This window comes from Suricata suricatta, chromosome X (genome assembly GCF_006229205.1).
Source record: "Suricata suricatta isolate VVHF042 chromosome X, meerkat_22Aug2017_6uvM2_HiC, whole genome shotgun sequence".
NCBI lineage: Eukaryota > Metazoa > Chordata > Mammalia > Carnivora > Herpestidae > Suricata > Suricata suricatta.
Genome location: NC_043717.1, coordinates 3066690 through 3084657, shown reverse-complemented (window position 1 = coordinate 3084657; position 17968 = coordinate 3066690). Strand labels below are relative to the sequence as shown.

Genomic DNA, 17968 nt, shown 5'->3' with positions numbered 1-17968 from the left:
GTCCAGCACCTGCTAGAGGATTCACTTAATAGGAAAACATCCGTGACTTTTATTGCGGGAAATGTAGCAGGGGCTTCTGATACGTCTGAGTGTGTGTGTGTGTGTGTGTGTGTGTGTGTTCATTCATATCACTGTACATTTGTAATTAAGAAGAAAATACTGTATTTCAGTTCAAATTCAGCAGCAAAAAGATGAGATTTGTCTTGTCCACGTTCCTAGAACCCATGAAGACTATGCATTTTAGGGTAAGGGATCGTGGACTCTGGGTCAGAGTGGGGACCATGAACTCTGGGTCACAGTGTGGATTGTGGACTCTGGGTCCGAGTGGGAATCGTAGACTTGGGGTCCCAGTGGGGATCGTGGACTGTGAGGCAGGGTGGAGTCCGTGCAGTCAGAGTCAGGGTGTGGATCCTGGACTTGGGATCAAGGAGGGAATCGGGGTCACCGTGAGATCGTGGACTCTGTGTCAAGGACACGGTTTTAAACCTCGTTTTACGCAGATTTCCATTTTAAAGCCTGCCGTGGTGCGTGCAGATTTTGCCAATGGTGCGGGATGGGTGTGAGACTCCCTAGTTTCACCCTGGCGGGTACAAGGTGAGAATTCGTGTCTGTCAAAAAAAAAATAGGCGGGGGGCAGGGAGGGCGAATCGACTGCCTTAGGGCGCATAGGAAACGCTGTGGTCTCAGGAACAGTTATTGCTGAATGCCGGTTACTGCCTTGTCTGGCAAACTCCTGTTCATTGTAATGACGTTTACCTCGTGGTGACGTCTGTTGGGCTTTGGGCGTAGATGTTCCTAAGGAGAGACGCCTTTGGGGCCCGGTCGTGTCTGGTTCTCGGTCTCAACTTGGAGCTTCTTATTTGTTCCTTCCTTTCTGAACCTGGTCCCTTGTTTTCTAGCCCCTCCCCCCTTTTCTCGTCTCCCCTTCTCTCCTCTCCTCCTCCTCCCCCTTCATTCGACTTCCTCTCTGTCTTAAATATCTCCTTTCACCAACTGAGATGATTTCTGCCCTTCTTTTCCGCGAGAGGAAAGCCTTTCTCTGCTGGGTCATGAGTGCCTGGCACCCGGCTTCCTTACTCTGCGTGCAGACGGACAGGCAGACGTATTGTCCGAATCAGACTGCTTTGTTTTTGTTTGTTTGTTTTTCTAACTTAGCGTTCATTGAAATTAGGCAAAACTGATAAAGTGATAGAGAGTCCAGTAGCTGATACGGCCGTGTCAAAGAGGGCACCAAGGTGGGGTGCCCAGGGGGCCCAGTAGGTTGAGCATTGGACGTCGGCTCCGGTCATGATCTCCAGGTTCATCAGTTTGAGCCCCTCATCGGGCTCCGTGCGGACAGCGCAGAGCCTGGAGCCTCATTCCGATTCTGTGTCTCCCTCCCTCTCTCTCTGTCTGCCTCTCCCCTGCTCTCACTATATCTCTCAAAAATAAATAAACGTTGAACAATGAAAAAAGACAAAACTCCCATGGGGTAGAATCCGTAAGGAGTACATCATGGAGCCCAAAGGGCGTTTCTGTCAGAAACATGACTGTCGCTGCTGGTGGGCACGGTACCCACAGGAGCTGAGCTCAGGTGAGCTTCGGGGAACCGACCTTGCTACTTTTTCTGCCCTTGTGCATCTTACCCCTTCTCTTAATTTAATAACCTCTGCAGAGACCTTCTGTCTTCCAGACCTAAGAATTGATCATCTTTCGTCTTTGCCCTTAGAATGCTCACAGTCTAGCAATGAACATAAACACTGAGGAAGTAACGATGACACAATGTGAGTGTTCCGCCTGGTATTACTTTCTCATCCTCCGTAAATCTTGCCACGTTTGTATTCACATTCTGGAACTTCAAAGCTCAGGTCCTCTCTATCTTGCAGAACTTAGCACTCTCTACAGCTAAAAATTTCCGTTTGTGTTGTAGACACTCCATCCCGGATTCCATCCTGCACCAGCCCACAGTCCCGTAGGACGAGAAAATAGACCCCACACTTGCTGATGTTGGATGCTTCACCAACTGAGCCACCCAGGTGCTCCAGAGTTTGTTTATTTTTGAGACAGAGACAGAGTGTGAGCAGGGGAAGGTCAGAGAGAGAGGGAGACACGGAATCAGAAGCAGGCTCCAGGCTCTGAGCTGTCAGCACAGAGCCCAACGCGGGGCTCAAACTTACAAACCACGAGATCATGACCTGAGCCGAAGCCGGACGCTTCACAGACTGAGCCCCCCTGCGTCCCATGAAATGCATTTTCCAAGGGCACGGCTGTAAAGTGATTTCAGCTCCTTCTGACCCCTCAGACCGACTGTCCCTTGTCTTTCCCCATCAATGACCTCACTAAAGTTACGTCTTCCTGCTTTGCTGGGGAACTGTCTGTTCCCACTGGCTCCCGGATCTCATGTACCCTCTGTGTTGAGGATAATTGTGTGATGTTTCAGAGAATCTGAAGGGAAAGGCATCGTAAGAGGTGACTTTATCCACGCCCTCCTCATGCTGTCCCGTGGGCTACAGCCCTGGGTGCTCAGCGGTGGGCCACAGGTCACCTGACTACTTGGTGGCCAGGGCGGGAGCCCTCTGAGCAGCCCTGACTCTCCATTGTAGTGAGGCCTCCAGGGACGGGCCATGTCAGCGGATGGCCTGTTTTGGGGAAAACCGTTTCTGTTTCCCTTCAGTGCGTTAATCTATTTGGGTGGTGCAAGGGGAGATGGAGTTACTGAGCCAAACCTCCTTGGGCATGCAACTCCTGATCAACATTTGCATTTGAAAGAATCGTACTCATAAAATGTGCACCATGTGCATACATATCTAAATAATAGGTATGTATTTAAAAATAAAAATTAATCACACATACGCGCTGCCAGAGGACAAAATAGGACACGGTTGGTATCGTACCCTTCCACGTGCCTTGATTCTCCTGCGTCCCGTGTCCCAGAGAGAACTGGAATCCCAGAAATTGACTTTAACAGTGCCCTCGCTCTTTTTATATTATATTTAATTTCTTTAAGGTTCATTTTATTTTGAGAGAGAGACAGCAGGATGGGGAGAGGGGCAGAGGACGAGAGACAGAGAATCTCACACATCTCTTGAGTGTCCGCAGAGGGCCTGATGCAAGGCTTGATTGATCTCATGAACTGTGAGCTCATGACCTGAGCCAAAAACAAGAGTCAGACGCTTAACTGACTGACCCCTCCCAGTGCCCCTCTCTTCTAATATTTTAGCACAAATAGAGCTCTAAGCAATGCCCTGTTTAGTTTTATATAGTATTATGTAAATAAAAGCACACCATGTGTGTTCTTCTGTGAGTTGCTTTTTATTTTTGAGATTTATCCATTTTGAAACGTATGTCTGTTTTATTCATTTTTCAGTATTAGGTAGTATTCTCTTTGCATATGCCAACGTTTATGTGTCCATTCTCCTATTAAGGGATGTCTGGGTTCTCCTTGTTGCTCCTGTGACTATGTTTCTGAACACACATACTTAAGAAGCTCGCTAGGAGAGAGAAAGACTATAAACACCACATAGTATGAGTGTGCATCTCCATGTGTGTCCATTAACTGGCACCAAAGTCTTCCTCGTGCCTGACTCTGCCACAACACACAACATTGTTTTCCAATGGGATTGCACTAATTTTCACCAGCATGGTGTGAGTTTTCTAGTTGCTTCACCTCTTGGCTCAACTCTTGGTACCATTTCACCTCTGAATTTTTGCCCATCCTTTCTCATCCCTGGTATCTTTCAGCAGTAATGACTGAGATCAAGCCTCCTGTCCCATGAGACCCTTTGGCAGATTTGAGGACTTACCGTATGGAATCATGGGAAGGCGTGCCCGCCAAAGGTGGCTTTTAACTGACCCTGAATAACTTGTAAAATAATGGTACCAGTTATTAAAATATAGACAGGACAGTGTGACTTTCGAGGTGTATGACCGACTTTGGTGACTGAGATCCAGCCGTCCCCTGAAGATATTTGCAAGTAGTTTGATTTCGATTTGGAAATCATCTTTGGGAATAGTTTAATTAGATACAGAAAATCAAGCATTTCATGACCTTTCCATCGATGCTGATCCTTGTGCTGCTTTCAAGGTGCAGAATATAAATCAGGGATGGAACTGTTCGATGGACGTTGTAGTGGGCTGCGGTCACGTGTTCATCCACCACTGTGTCCCGCAGCCAACGACGGTGATCTTTCTGACATGCCTCTTGACCCGGAATTAGGTTTTGCTGTGTTTATGGTAGCGTCCTGTTGTCCGCAGAGCTGACTCTACAAAAACCCATACTTTATTCCTGATCTGATTTTCAGGCTGTATACTGTTGAGTATCTTTCCATCCAGCCGATGTTGACTGGACCATGTAGAGGCTGTTAACTCTTTCTCCTGCATGTAGTCTGGGTTCCTTGGATTGCCTTGCAGGAAATTCCAGTTCCTTCCACTGTGGCTCGGGTGTGATCCTAACCCACCAAAGAACAGGAGTGGCCGGGCAGGTGACGGAGTCGATGCTCTGAGCCTGCAGTGGCACAAAACCACCTTCAAGGTCATACGATTGGCATCTTCGTTTACTCTCCATTTCCTTCATCTACCGCTAAGCTTCATGGTTCAACATGGTAGTTTTGTGGGATCTGATTTTCACAACTGAAAGCGCATAGACGAATGGACGATGAATGAGCTGTAACATTTGACAAAAGACAATGGATTGTAACCTTGCTTACCTAGGAGGTAAGACCAGGATGTTCAATATAGGCCAACAGTATGCTAATTGGCTGATGGCTGTGACTGAGTGAAACTTGGTAGGAATTGGTGTGTGTGTGTGTGTGTGTGTGTGCGCGTGTGTTGTAAGCCTGGGCACAAAGGGAAGGTTGTACCTGTAGGTAACACTTTCTTTGGGCGACCTCCTGGCCACACTCTGTCTTCTAGGACAAAAGCTGAACAACACCCCATTCAGGCACTATAAAATATTAGGGTGCAAGGGGCGCCCAGGTGGCTCAGTCAGTTAAGCTCCTGACTTCAGCAAAGTCATGATCTCCTGGTTCATGAGTTCAAGCCCCCCCTTGGGCTCTGTCCTGACAGCATGGAGCCTACTTGGGATTCTCTCTCTCCATCTGTCTCTGTCCCTCCCCAACTCACATACGCACTCTCTCTCCCTCTCTCAAAATAAGCAAAATTAAAGACAATGTTGGGGTCCTCCCCAGAACCCAAAGGGAAGTGGCGGTGTCTCCAGGTTGCAGACAGTTGTAGGAATGACTGTCAACGGGATATTTCCGTAAATCCCATGGGAGGGTTGTCATGTAGTCTCACTAAGTAGGCAAGGAGCGCAGTCAGTGGTTCACGGGTCTCGTGACATCAGAGGAAAGTGATTCTTCAACGTGTGTCTGGACAGCAGCCCTCAGTGAGTCCCAGGCTCTTCCTGTAGAGCCACAGAAACGAGAGCTATTTCTGGCTCACTCATTCTCTCCCCCCACCTTTTTTTTTCGGGGGGCGGTGGTTGGGGTTTTGGAGATGTATCCACAAAGTTCTCTGTCTCCTAACGTATTTGTCACAGCACGGAAAGTTACAGCTTTGATCGCCTGGGTCAGGGATGGGGGTGGGGGGCCGTGATTTTATTCCTTGTTGGTTCAAGACACCAAAATACGTTTGGTCAGGGCTCAGCGTCACGAGATACGTATTTGAACAGGAGACCCATCTCAGTTTGAGGGATGCGCACCTTGGGAAGAAATGTATTGCGACTTTTATTCTGACCCATTTATGTTCTGATAAGCCCGCATAGCGTGAGCCTTGTCTTAATTACAATCTCAGACGGAAAAACCGCCCTGTAGAGAATCATTATAAAATGCCCGATCAAGTTATAAATCACGTCCACCTGCCACCGTTAGATAGTCCTCTTTCTGCACGCTTTGCCGAGAAAACATGCTTTAAAGCCCTTCTTAACGCTGAGATTCTACTGAATGAAGATATTAGTTTTACTTCTTTTCATTAAAATTTATTACTCAGCTGATTCACTTTGATTATTTTAACGTTTATCTATTTTTGCGAGCGAGTGAGCGAGCTGGGGAGGGGCAAAGAGAGAGAGATTTGAAGCAGGATCCGGGCTCCCAGCTGTCAGCACAGAGCCTGACATGGGGCTCGAACTTACAAACTGAGATCATGACCCGAGCTGACGTTTAACCAACTGAATCACCCAGGCGCCCCCTCATAAGGCTCATTAACTTTATCTTATTTTATTCAAAAAATTTTTTTACTGTTTTTATTTTAGAGAGAGAGAGACAGCACGAGCAGGGGAGGATCAGAGAGAGAGAGGGAGACACAGAATCGGAAGCAGGCTCCAGGCTCCGAGCTGTCAGCACAGAGCCTGACTTGGGGCTCCAACCCACGAACCATGAGATCATGACCTGAGCCCAAGCTGGACGCTTAACCGAATGAGCCACCTGGGTGCCCCTCATTAACTTTATAGTATGCCTTTTTTATTTGGGAAAAATAAAAATGTATAAAATATATGTATACACATATATAAAATATACACATATACATATATAATAGTATTTCATCCCTTGTGAAATACTTTCCAGTGTCTGAGGTTTACATAGGAGGTCTTTTGTTTTTTTCAGTCCCCAAATATGTTGCTTGGTTAAATTTATAGGGAGTGTTTAATCATGATGTGTGTTTAATAGATTTACTTTCAAATTCTGTATTACTTGTAATGCTAAAACTTTTAAAGTTGCCAGATATTTTAACATCACACACACACACACACACACACACACACACACACACACACACAAGCATAGTACAGTCTTTAAATGTACCCATGGATACTTCAGTCATTTCCATGGCCACCAGAACTCCATAGTGGATGACCGCAACTGAGGTCCACCCTCTGGCGTCCCTTAGCAGTGACTGGAGACATTTGTGGTTGCTCAGATTGTGGTGGGGAGGGGGGAGGTGTTACCGGCACCGACTTTTGTGCAAATTAGCCACATTTCACAAGATGAGGAAATAAGACAGTCCTAAACTGATGAACATTACCTAGAGAGGGCTCACACGTCCCCAAACACCTTCTCTTAGGTCCTGCTGGTCCATGATCTCTGTCTGGCCCTCAGAACCCTGTGGGGAGGTAGGTTTAGGCGGAAGAGAGGCTTGATCATTGGGTTCAAGGTGAAGTTCAAGTTCAAGGGGCGATCTCCACGAAGGCGCTATGACACACCATTTGCCTACATTCCAGGCAGGTTGGCTCCCTTGCTTCAGCTCACAGAGGTGGCCTTTGAGGACCGGGGTCTGTCAAAACCACAAATTAATGGCATCTCCTTTTATCGCCAGGAAGGCTCCGGAAGGAACAGGTAATGCTGATTCAAAAGCAGAAGGGCTTTCAGGAAAACAGAAGATTCCAAGCATGTCATCACCTCTTTCTTGTTCTTCTCTGCCTCTTAATTATTCAGAAATTGCATCACGGTGTGACAGAAATCCAAATGTTGTCTACGGCAGAACTCAAAGATAGAAGCCGACACATCCATTCACCATTTGGTGTGATGCTATTTTTCACTTTCGGTGTTACAAACCAGACACGTGCATTTTCATTCAGCTCTGTGAACTTGGCCTAGGATGTCTTAGACGATGGAATTTCCCCCAGAGGTGGTATAGTTCCAAGACAGATCCAGTTCTGATAGGTTTAGTTTTTTTAAATTAATTTATTTTGAGGGGGAGGGGCACAGTCAGCGACAGAGAGACAGAGAGAATCCAAGCAGGCCCCACACCCAGCATGGAGACCAATACAGGGCTTGATTCCAGGACCTAGAGATCATGACCTAAGCCGAGCTCAAGAGTTGGAGCCTTATCCGACTGAGCCATCCAGGCACCCCACTGATAGGTTTAATTTAAGAAAAAAAAAAAGCGTGAGAGAGATCATTGACATGTTCTCCTCAACCATCCACTTAAATGAAATGGCTGCTTGTAGTCTGGTCCAGAAATACTCTTGAGTTGCACACAACATCTTTCTAAATGCATTCATCTGTTTTTGAGGTGAAGGTGGTGGTGATGGAGGAGGGCACTTAAGGGGAAGAGCACTGGGTGTTGTATGGAAAACAATTTGACAATAAAATATTATGAAAAAAAATAAAACAGTAGACAAAAAAAAAAAGAACGCTCTATTTAAAGATAGGATTCCTTGTACCACCTCATGTAACATTTTCTATCCCTAATGGATCATTTCTAATACCCTCCTGCTCATGCACAGCATTCCTTAATGCTGTCAGAGGAGCAGTTGATCTGCTGAGAGTCGTAACATCTACGTCGAGACAAGTCTGGAAGAACAAACTCAATGGGAGGGTCACTCAAAGGGACCATGAGCTTCTAAAATAGGCTGCAGGGTGAGAGGTTTACGCTAGAGGGCTCAGGCGTCAACACTTCTAATTATGACTGATGTCGTGATGGGGCACGCCCTATAGAATGTACCTGAAATGCACGGTCTCGCTCAGTTCTTACAAGAATGTGGAGATTCAGGGTGATGATGCGTGAAGCCTAAGACAGGTGCCATTGGGTAACCCAAGAGCGATTAGTAGTCAGAGCCTACCCTCTTTTTTTTTTTTTAAGGTTATTTATTAATTTTGAGAGCGAGAATGTGAGTGTGGGATGGGCCAGGGACAGAGAGAATCCCACGCAGGCTGCATGCTGTCAGCCCAAGTCAGGCTCCATCCCATGAACCGTGAGATTGTGACCTGAGCTGAACCCAAGAGGCGGATGCTTAACCGATTGACCCACCCAGGCACCTCTGAGCATAAGCTGTTTCCATTAGGTTGTGCTCCCTTTATGTTAAATATCCACATGTCATAAGGGCAGTTTTTTGAGCTGGTCACACACTTCTCCTTCTCTGAAAAATTTTTATAGGTTCCATGCCGATCACCTTAGGGAGTGGTGACAGCTTCCTTGAATGCTTGGCAAACATTGTTTGGGGTCTACCTATCCATTGATTGGCCGGTCTTTGTCACTGATGGTGACAGTGGGAGATGTCATTTGAGCAACATGCATTACTTCTGGGGAACGCAACAAAGACCTGAATGTTCAACAAATGTGGAGTGTTTTGTAAATGTCCAGTGTCGTTGCCTGTAATGGGCCCCCAGCAAGCATAAAGGCAGGTGATGCTCTGAAGGTCTTGTGACAGGGAGATGCCGGGTGACAGATTCATCAGTGAGTAAGAAGCTCCTAGGGTCATGTTGAAGGTTGCATGGAGGAGACAGGATTGCCTGGTGTCCCTTCGCTTCATTATCATCATCTGTTTTGTTTCCCCCCCATTAGGCGGACTGCTCTGCCGTGGAGTTTTCCTAAGGAACCCTTGTCTTTGGATCTCAGATGACCACCACGTCCTTGGAGCCTCAGCTTGCCGCGATTCAGTAGCAGCATTAAGAGAGGGCTGCTCTCTCGAGATGGGCTGCCGAGAAATCCACCGGGTTTCTTCTTAACCTTGGGCTCTGTTTATGACCCATCCGAGAGGCTTCCCTCCCGGCTGCCTTGCTCCCTGGAAAGCCCTCTCTGTGCACGGGCTCACCTCACGGCGTGGTTTGCTCCGAGTTGTAGCGCACGGACGCCCGCGGATGTGGAAGTGAGCCATGTCGAGGCCCCAGGGACTGTTATGGCTCCCGTTGTTCTTCACCCCCGTCTGCGTCATGTTGAACTCCAATGTTCTCCTCTGGATAACCGCACTTGCCATTAAGTTCACGCTCGTAGACAGCCAAGCACAGTACCCAGTGGTCAACACAAACTATGGCAAAATCCGGGGCCTAAGAACACCGTTGCCCAATGAGATTTTGGGTCCAGTGGAGCAATACTTGGGGGTCCCCTATGCCTCTCCTCCCACTGGAGAGAGGCGGTTCCAGCCCCCAGAGCCCCCATCCTCATGGACCGGAGTTCGGAATGCCACCCAGTTCGCTGCCGTGTGCCCCCAACACCTGGACGAGAGGTCTTTGTTACATGACATGCTGCCCATTTGGTTCACTGCTAATTTGGATACTTTAATGACCTACGTTCAAGATCAAAATGAAGACTGCCTTTACTTGAACATCTACGTGCCCACGGAGGATGGTGAGTCCTTTATTTAAACAGAAAACAGCACCTGCTCACCCAGTGGGTTTTGAATGTCCGATGCATGACTTTTCCTCCCCTTTAACCCATTTATTTCTTTTCATATTGTGAATGCAGCAGTTACCGTAATTTATGATTCTTTCCCCTTGTATTTACTAGGGGATGGACAGTGCTTATTGACTTAATTATTTTCATCTATTGACTTTGTAGCGTGGCTACACTGTTTTTCTGCAGCAGATTACCAGTGCGAGCACCTAGTGTTACGTATTCTACCTGCATCACCTGTAAAGGGAAGAATCTATAGAAAACAATAGAATTAAGAACATTATCATGTTTAAGTTGCAAACTGAAAATTATAAGGCGTGGTTCTTTTGCGTTAATGCCTTAAGATTTTAGCATGGTACTTCCTTTTTCTTCCTTCCTTCTTTCCTTCCTTCCTTCATTCCTTCCCTCCCTCCTCTCTCTCCTCTTTTCTTCCTCCCCTCCTTCCCTTCCTCCTCTTTCTCTTTCTCTTTCTTTCCTTCCCTCCCTCCCTCTTTCCCTTTTTCTTTCTTTCTCTCTTTCTTTCTGTCTGTGTGTCTTTCTTGAAAGGAAAACCACTGATTGTTTGAAATATAGAAGCAAATATAAAATGGTTGGATCTCATTGTTTACAACCATTATCGCTAACATAACTTTGCAGCTTTTTCCTGCTCATATTCACAGCAGTCAAATGGCTAACGAGTTTCCTTGGATGGTTCTAACTACATTAGGAACTAATGTGCTTGCTTGAACAAAATGTTCCCTTTCTTTTCAGCAACGCAGCAGTGAAAATCTGTAAAAGCCAATGATGTTTGATTTATTCATTTAATCCGATGGTAGTAAAATTTCGTTATCTTCTTGTCTGTGTAGATGCCAAATGAAAGAAAATGTATAAAGGCTAATCAGACTAAAGCTACACTATAGCTGAACACATTTCTCATTGACCATTTGCATATGCTATTTTTAGACAAGGGGAGAGAAAAGCCTGGAAGGTAAATCTTACTGGAATTAAAAGATGTAATTTACAGGAACCACAGACCATATCAACTGTAGAAACAAAAGTGTGTCCTTTTCAAATTTTAGGGGAGAGATTTCTTTTTGTTTCTGGTTTTTCCCCTTTAATCCTTGGAGAATGATTCTCACTTAAGATTCTGCTGAAGGTCTGTAAGAAACGATCCACCATCTCCAGAATCGCATCGGGCACCCTGTGCTCTGTCCTTGTCAGTGCTGAAAGGTAGCATCAGGAGCATGTGGAGAAGCCCCAGGCCAGGCTGGGCTGCTGCCCAGGTCACAGAGAACCCCCTGGAGAAGGAGGTGGAAAGACGGTGCCCTGTTAGATTAGTAGTCTCTGGCCTCTGGTGGGCGGGACTTGTAGGGAAGCATAACCACCGCAAACCAAGGAGACATCTCACTTCTGAAACCGCTTACCTTCGTGCTGGTCTCTCTCATCTGGAGCGATGCACATAACAAATTAGGAGAGGCAGAAAAGGACGGAGGTTGGGCTGAAGAAGACCCCCCCCCCCCTTCCCGGAGAAAAATCAGTAGCCTCCTGGATTACAGCATCCGAGATGTGCACTCCTGTGGCTCAGAACCGTAAACACTTTGGCCATTTCTCTCATGTGATCTTGACAAAAGAACAGAAATCCAATAGGGGCTGGGAGGGTAGAATGTGTTTTCCTACGACACAGAAATATTGGCATTTTGCTGGTGAGTGAAGGCACGCCTGCCCGGATGTTTGTACGAAGAATAAATCACAGCCCGGTGGGTCAGGAGTTCTGAGGTTTCTTTTTTCTTTTCTTTTTAAAAATATTTGTGTCAATTTGAGAATCAAGATGGAGCTTTAGGAATGTAATAGTTGGGGAGGGCGCCTGGGTGGCTCAATTGGTTAAACATCCAACTGTAGCTCAGGTCAGATCTCACGTTTTGTGGGTTCGAGCCCCGTGTCGGGCTCTGTGCTGACAGCTACCTCAGAGCCTGGAGTCTGCTTCCGGTTCTGTGTCTCCCTCTCTCTCTGCCCCTCCCCTGCTCACGCTGTCTCTCTCCCTCAAAAATAAATAAGCATTAAAAAAATTTAAAAAAAGGAAATGTAGTTGTTGGTTATTCACTTAATGATTAAACTCCTGGTCCTTAATAACATATTGGAATTATGGCATCCGGATGATTCTTTTCCCTTTATCGACTGTCTTGACTCATATCAATGCATTTATTTAACAATGTACGATAGCAATATTGGATATTCCACTTTGATACTTCAATGATTTTTAAGTTTATTTGTTTGTTTTTGAGAGGAGAGAGAGAAAGAGAGAGCAAGAGAGAGAGAATCCGAAGCAGGCTCCTTGCTGTCAGTACGGAGCCCGACATGGGGCTCAATCTCATGAACTGTGAGATCGTGACCCGAGCTGAGATTAACAGTCAGACATTTACAGGCACCTGAGTGGTGCACTCGGTTAAGCGTCTGACTCTTGATCTCGGCTCAGGTCATGATCTCACAGTTCATGAGTTTGCGCCCTGTGCTGGGCTGTGTGCTGACAGCTCGGAGCCTGGAGCTGCTTGGGATTCTGTCTCTCTCTGTGCCCCTCCCCTGCTTATAGTCTCTCTGTCTCTCTCAAAACGAATACAAATAAACAATAAGTAAACAAAAAAAAGAGTTAGACTCTTAACCAGCTGAGCCCCCCAAGCTCCCAGATGCTTTAGGTTTTTAGATTTATTCTTTGTGCATCAATCAGAGTGAGGGGGAGTGCCCATGCCCAACTTGCCTTCCCTTCCAGATGTAGTTCTCAGCACGTACCACGTACCAGGCATGTGTTAGATGTGAGGATTGCAGGGAACACAAGGATGCCTAATTTGGGGAGACCTGTGGGCAGAAAAACAAGTCCGCAAAGGCATCTCCGTGCTGATCCCAGGCACCTTCCATGGCCAAGGGCGGATTGAGGTTGCATGTTGGCTCACCTGTTGACTTTACAGGAAGCAGAGAGTATCCTGCCCAACCTGGGTGGGCCCAGTGTTTGATAAAAAAGACCCTCCATCCTGACACAGACTCGGGGCGAGCGAGAGCGCAACAATGTTGTAGATATACTGCTGGCGAGGAGAATGGGGTGGGGCCAGGAGTGGGCAATGTTAGCAGCTTCTAGAAGCTAGAAAACGGGGGGGGGGGGAGGGGAGTAACGGGTTCTCCCTGAGGGCCCCAGAGTACTGCACAATCAGGCTTGCCAGCTTGCCCCTCTGACCTGCCAACTATAAGAAAAGGAAGGTATGCAACATTTAGGTCAATGTGGTACAGTACTGTTAGATCGCCTGAACCCTAAGTGAAAACAAGGCGATGGCTGAAAACTTGTTTTGCTTTGAGCCTTTGGGATTCCTACCCTGTCTGAGACTCTGTTGGCTTCCCTTTCTGTCTTACATATTACGGGTTGGAGCAAAAACCTTATCTTGATGCTCTCCCCCTGTGCATATCAAGGAGACGATACTGGTCCCTGTTTGTGGGCACTTTGCAGAGTCAACGCATTAACTCTGTGGCGTAGAAACTCAAATGTTTTGTCCGCTGTCTGGCTGTAGGGTTAGGGCAAATCCTACCAAGTGTCATATTTAAGAAATAAAGGGATTGTACACGGGGACGTCATGAAGGGGCATTTAAACTTCCCCAGGCTTCTCAAACTAATTTGCAGAGTCCATGACAGTGAATGAGCCACAGCAAAACATCCAGATGGTCCTCTTTTGTCCCCTGAATGTCACTCACAATGGCAGCTGCCCTTTGAAATGGCATCCTATGTGCATCCATGTTAGCGAAATATTTTGGGCTCCTTGCCTCTAGACCTCAAGATCCGATCAAGATCTGGGCAAAGTGATTCTTTATGCCTTTTAAAAAATATATATGTGTATATATAATATATTGTCAAGTTGGCTAACATACAGTGTACGGTGAGCTCTTGGTTCAGGGGGTCGATTCCTGTGGTTCCTCACTTATATATCACACCGAGCGCTCATCCCAACGAGTTCCCTCCTCAGTGCCCATCACCATTTCCCCCCCACTTTCCCCATCCCTCCGTCAACCCTCAGTTTTGTCTCGGTATTTAAGAGTCTCTTATGGGTTTATTCCAAACAGAGAGGGAGACATTTCATAAGAGACTCGTTATGCTTTTTAATATAAACCTCATTCCTTCCTCCAGCTGAGCCTAGACATACAGCTCTAACAACATGCCTGCCTCCTGGGCTCGCACACCAGGCTGTCCCTTTACCAGCTGAAGGACAATGGTGGATAGGTCATTTGGCTTGTATGCGCCTCTGTTTCCGTGTGGGTGTGATTGAGAACCGTTGGGATTTGAGGCATTCCTAACTAAAGTGCTTACCTCCAGTGTCCTGCCCATGTAAACACTACAGTGCCATGTTAGTGGGACATGATTCATCCTCAGAAGGGGAACGAGCACATAGCAGCAAAATGGCATGTGTGTGTGGGGTCTAATATAAATATTAATGCAGTGCATAATAAAGGTTTATTGTCTATTGCATAATTATTTACTCTACTAGTGGAGGGGTCAGGGTAAAGAATGGGATCAAGGGACCGTCATTCCCACAGTGCAGAGTAGGGCTGTAATAGAAAGGAATTTAGAGGGAATGGAATTTTTTTTAAAGAGGAGAGAATTATTCTGCTCTGCCTTCTTCCTAAGCTTGGTCTTTTTCAGCCTTAGCTGTCAACTGCGTTTTTAGCATCCTGTGTGAGTTACAGCAATTAATCATCAAGAAAGCATTAAAATTCATTTCTTGGAAGTGCCTTCACATCCAAAGCCAATAGTACTCTTTTTTAAAAATGTGAGATAAAAGAGAGATTAAATTTCCGTTCTCTTCAAGTTACAGGTAGTCCAATTACATGCACGTCAGTCACATGCTGGTGACAAAATAAAGGGTGACGGACTTAAAGTTAACAGGGAGACAGATGTTTTAACCAATCAGCACGCAACTCTGTGAAAACGAAGGGTGTCATTTCTGTGTTTCTCTTGGGTCTATGACGTTGTGTAGACGTAGCCTGTGAGGGAAGGTAATTCTGGAAGGTTACTAAACACGTATCTCTCTGACAAGCATTCATTGGAAGGAATTTAATATTTTGCAAAGACGCTTACTTCTGATAACATGCATTTGTCTACCAGGTTAGAGGATTTCACCAGTTGGAACATAGTATAATAACCTTATTGACACCTTATGGGTGTCGGCTCACAGGAGACCTGCAGGGGGAAAGTCAAAGAGTGATAAACATTAAGATAAAGAAAGATGACTCGTCTGTTTTATTGATTCAATCAGATATTCTATATTCGGGTTCAGAGAAACAGGATTCCGCAAACTGGAAGCAGATTTTTTAAGTGTTTTTTTTTTTAATTTACTTATTTTTGAGAGAGAGAGAGAGAGAGAGCCAGAGCCTGAGTTGGGGGAGGGGCAGAGAGAGAGAGGGAGACACAGAATCTGAAGCAGCTCCAGGCTCCAAGCCGTCAGCACAGATCTGACATGGGGCTTGAAGTCAGGAACCGCGAGGCCCTGATCTGAGCTGACGTTGGACGCTCAACTGGCTGAGCCACCCTGGCACCCCGCAGATTTTTTTGTAAAAAGAAAAACATTTCCCTGTTAGATGTCACATATCTGATTACTTTGGAAAGTGAAGGGGTGTGTGTGTGTGTGTGTGTGTGTGAGTGAAAGATGTCCACTTGAGTGCAAAATCCACTGTTCAGTGAAGATCAGATGTGTTACAGTTTCTGAAAACGCGCAGTTGAGCATTGGATCACACGTCCACTGTAGGGTCTCTTCCTCTCTGAAGGCTCAAGCGCTCTGACATCCCCTTTAAAGCAGAACAGTCTCTGGCCCGCGGTGAATGTGGCTGTGAGCCCGTAGTCAAGTTTGACCTTCAGGGAGAGGGTGTTGCCAGCAGAAAGGGAGTAAGCCCTTTGCTTGGAAAATGAATGAACCCCAGTAGAACTCAAGTTTCAGAAAGGGTTCAGCAGGCAGAAGAATTCAGGGAGTTATTAGGAGGTCAGGAGAAGGAAACGTTTTCCATTGACGATCCACAAGGAAGGGTTTCCACCAATCCTGACAGGAACAGCAGGCTCCTATACATACGTCGTGCGGAGAGGAAGGGAGCTCTGAGATCCCCCAATGTAAGCTCCTCATTTATTGCTTCTCTATCTGGGCCGAGACATAAAAAGTGCAAAAATGGAGAGGAGGGAGAGATAAAACCTAACAAAATCATAGGACAGCGGGTTGAATATATAATCTTGCATGCAAAGCACTCACCTGGGTGTTTTCTGCATTGTTACATTTCTTGATGTCGGAGGATTCATAACTAGAACTCCATCCCTAGAAATTTCGATGCACATTTTTCTTCTAAGCACACTAGGCAGTAACATCAAGTCAGAGAACGTAAGCTTCCATTCTTACCAAATTCAAATGTACTTTTCTCACCTGAAATTAAAAAAAAATACCATTTATTAAAAGACTTCTGCCTCCCTCCCAATTCATTAATCTATTGAAATACATTCATCACTGTATTTTGTAATGTATGTATCTAGAGACTATGACATCAAGTTATCCTAATTTTGTCTGTTTGAAAATAGCTTAGCTTGAAAACTAGCGCAGCATGGAGAGAAAACTGCATTCTCCCTAAGAAAATTTAAATGTTTAGAATCTCTCAACTTAGATTAGATCTTTCCTGTTGAGCTCAAATCAAATAGTAATGAGATTGAATTCCACTGTAGCACGATTTAAAGGTTGCTTGCATTTCATCAAGGGATTTTGGTGTGTTGAGTATCACGGTCGAGATTTCCCATCAACGGATCTCGGTATATAGAGTATCAGAGTCCAAGTTTCCCATCAAGAGATTTTGGTATATTGAGCATCACGGTCAAGGTTTCCCATCAAGGGATCTTGGTATATTGAGTATCATGGTCCAAGTTTCCCATCAGGGGATTTTGGTATATTGACTATCCTGGTCCAAGTTTCCCATCCAAGGATTTTGATGTATTGAATATCATGGTCAGAGTTTCCCTGGAGATTTTGATGGCAGCCAGATGGACGTCCATCACAGGATTATAAAGACCTCCTCTGGAGGGCTCATTGCATCCACAGCCTTTCTTAGTGTCTTGCTTGCCTCTTCTTTACCCTCTGAAGCCTTATGCAGACATAAACATCTGCCCTTGTGTTCTTAGATTGTGATTATTTTACAAGTCTATGCCCCCGATGGACTGTAAAACTTGTTTTAACATTATTCTTTCATTTGTTCCTTCTACAACTATATTTCAAATTATTCTTTCATTTGTTCCTTCTACAACTATTTCTGGGCATCGCCTCTTGGCCAGTACCCTTACAGAGCTTACACCGAGATGAGAGGGACAGAGAAGGAACTGCACCCAAGTGCCCAGGGGCCACCCCCGGGGCTCCTGATACCTCTAGTGCTTCTCTGCACCAAGCCATCCCCAGCCCATAGCATTACTTTGAGCAAAGCTGGGACTCACAAAAAGAATAGTGAACAAAAATAAAGTCCCTGCTCTTAGAAAGTGAGTGATGAGAACAGGCAATATGTAGCAAATGTGCGTGCACCCAGCACCCTGCACCCCGTAAGCCTTCTCTAGGCAGGAGGGTATTGGTTGTGCAAAAGAACTAATGGGGGCACCCGGCCACACAGCCGTTTTTGAACCTGTCCGTGAAAGACTCTTGCAGCTTCATGAAGAGAGTTAGTTGACTTCATTGTTAGAAAGCATTGGTGATCTATACGTGTGAACTGTCTACCCACACAGTTGGAGAAATTTGGGATGCTTCTTTCGCTCGCTCTGTTGCTTGGAAAATCTTTGAGAACAAGAGATTATGCTCTCTCCTGTGTAGACTTTGGCAAGCCCCTTCAGCAGGTTTAACTTTCTCCTGCATGTGGCTCT

General features: G+C 45.9%; 1 protein-coding gene across 5 annotated transcripts in view; it reads left to right on the top strand.

Moving 5' to 3' along the window:
- Nucleotides 1–17968, top strand: part of NLGN4X (neuroligin 4 X-linked) — a 309862-nt gene that overhangs the window by 64647 nt on the left and 227247 nt on the right. For all 5 annotated transcript variants that reach the window (XM_029930273.1, XM_029930274.1, XM_029930269.1 and 2 more), the window contains one exon: nucleotides 9259–10041. In XM_029930273.1, coding sequence (XP_029786133.1) covers nucleotides 9570–10041 — 472 coding nt within the window. In that variant the 5' untranslated portion in view covers nucleotides 9259–9569. The remainder of the gene's footprint in view (nucleotides 1–9258; nucleotides 10042–17968) is intronic.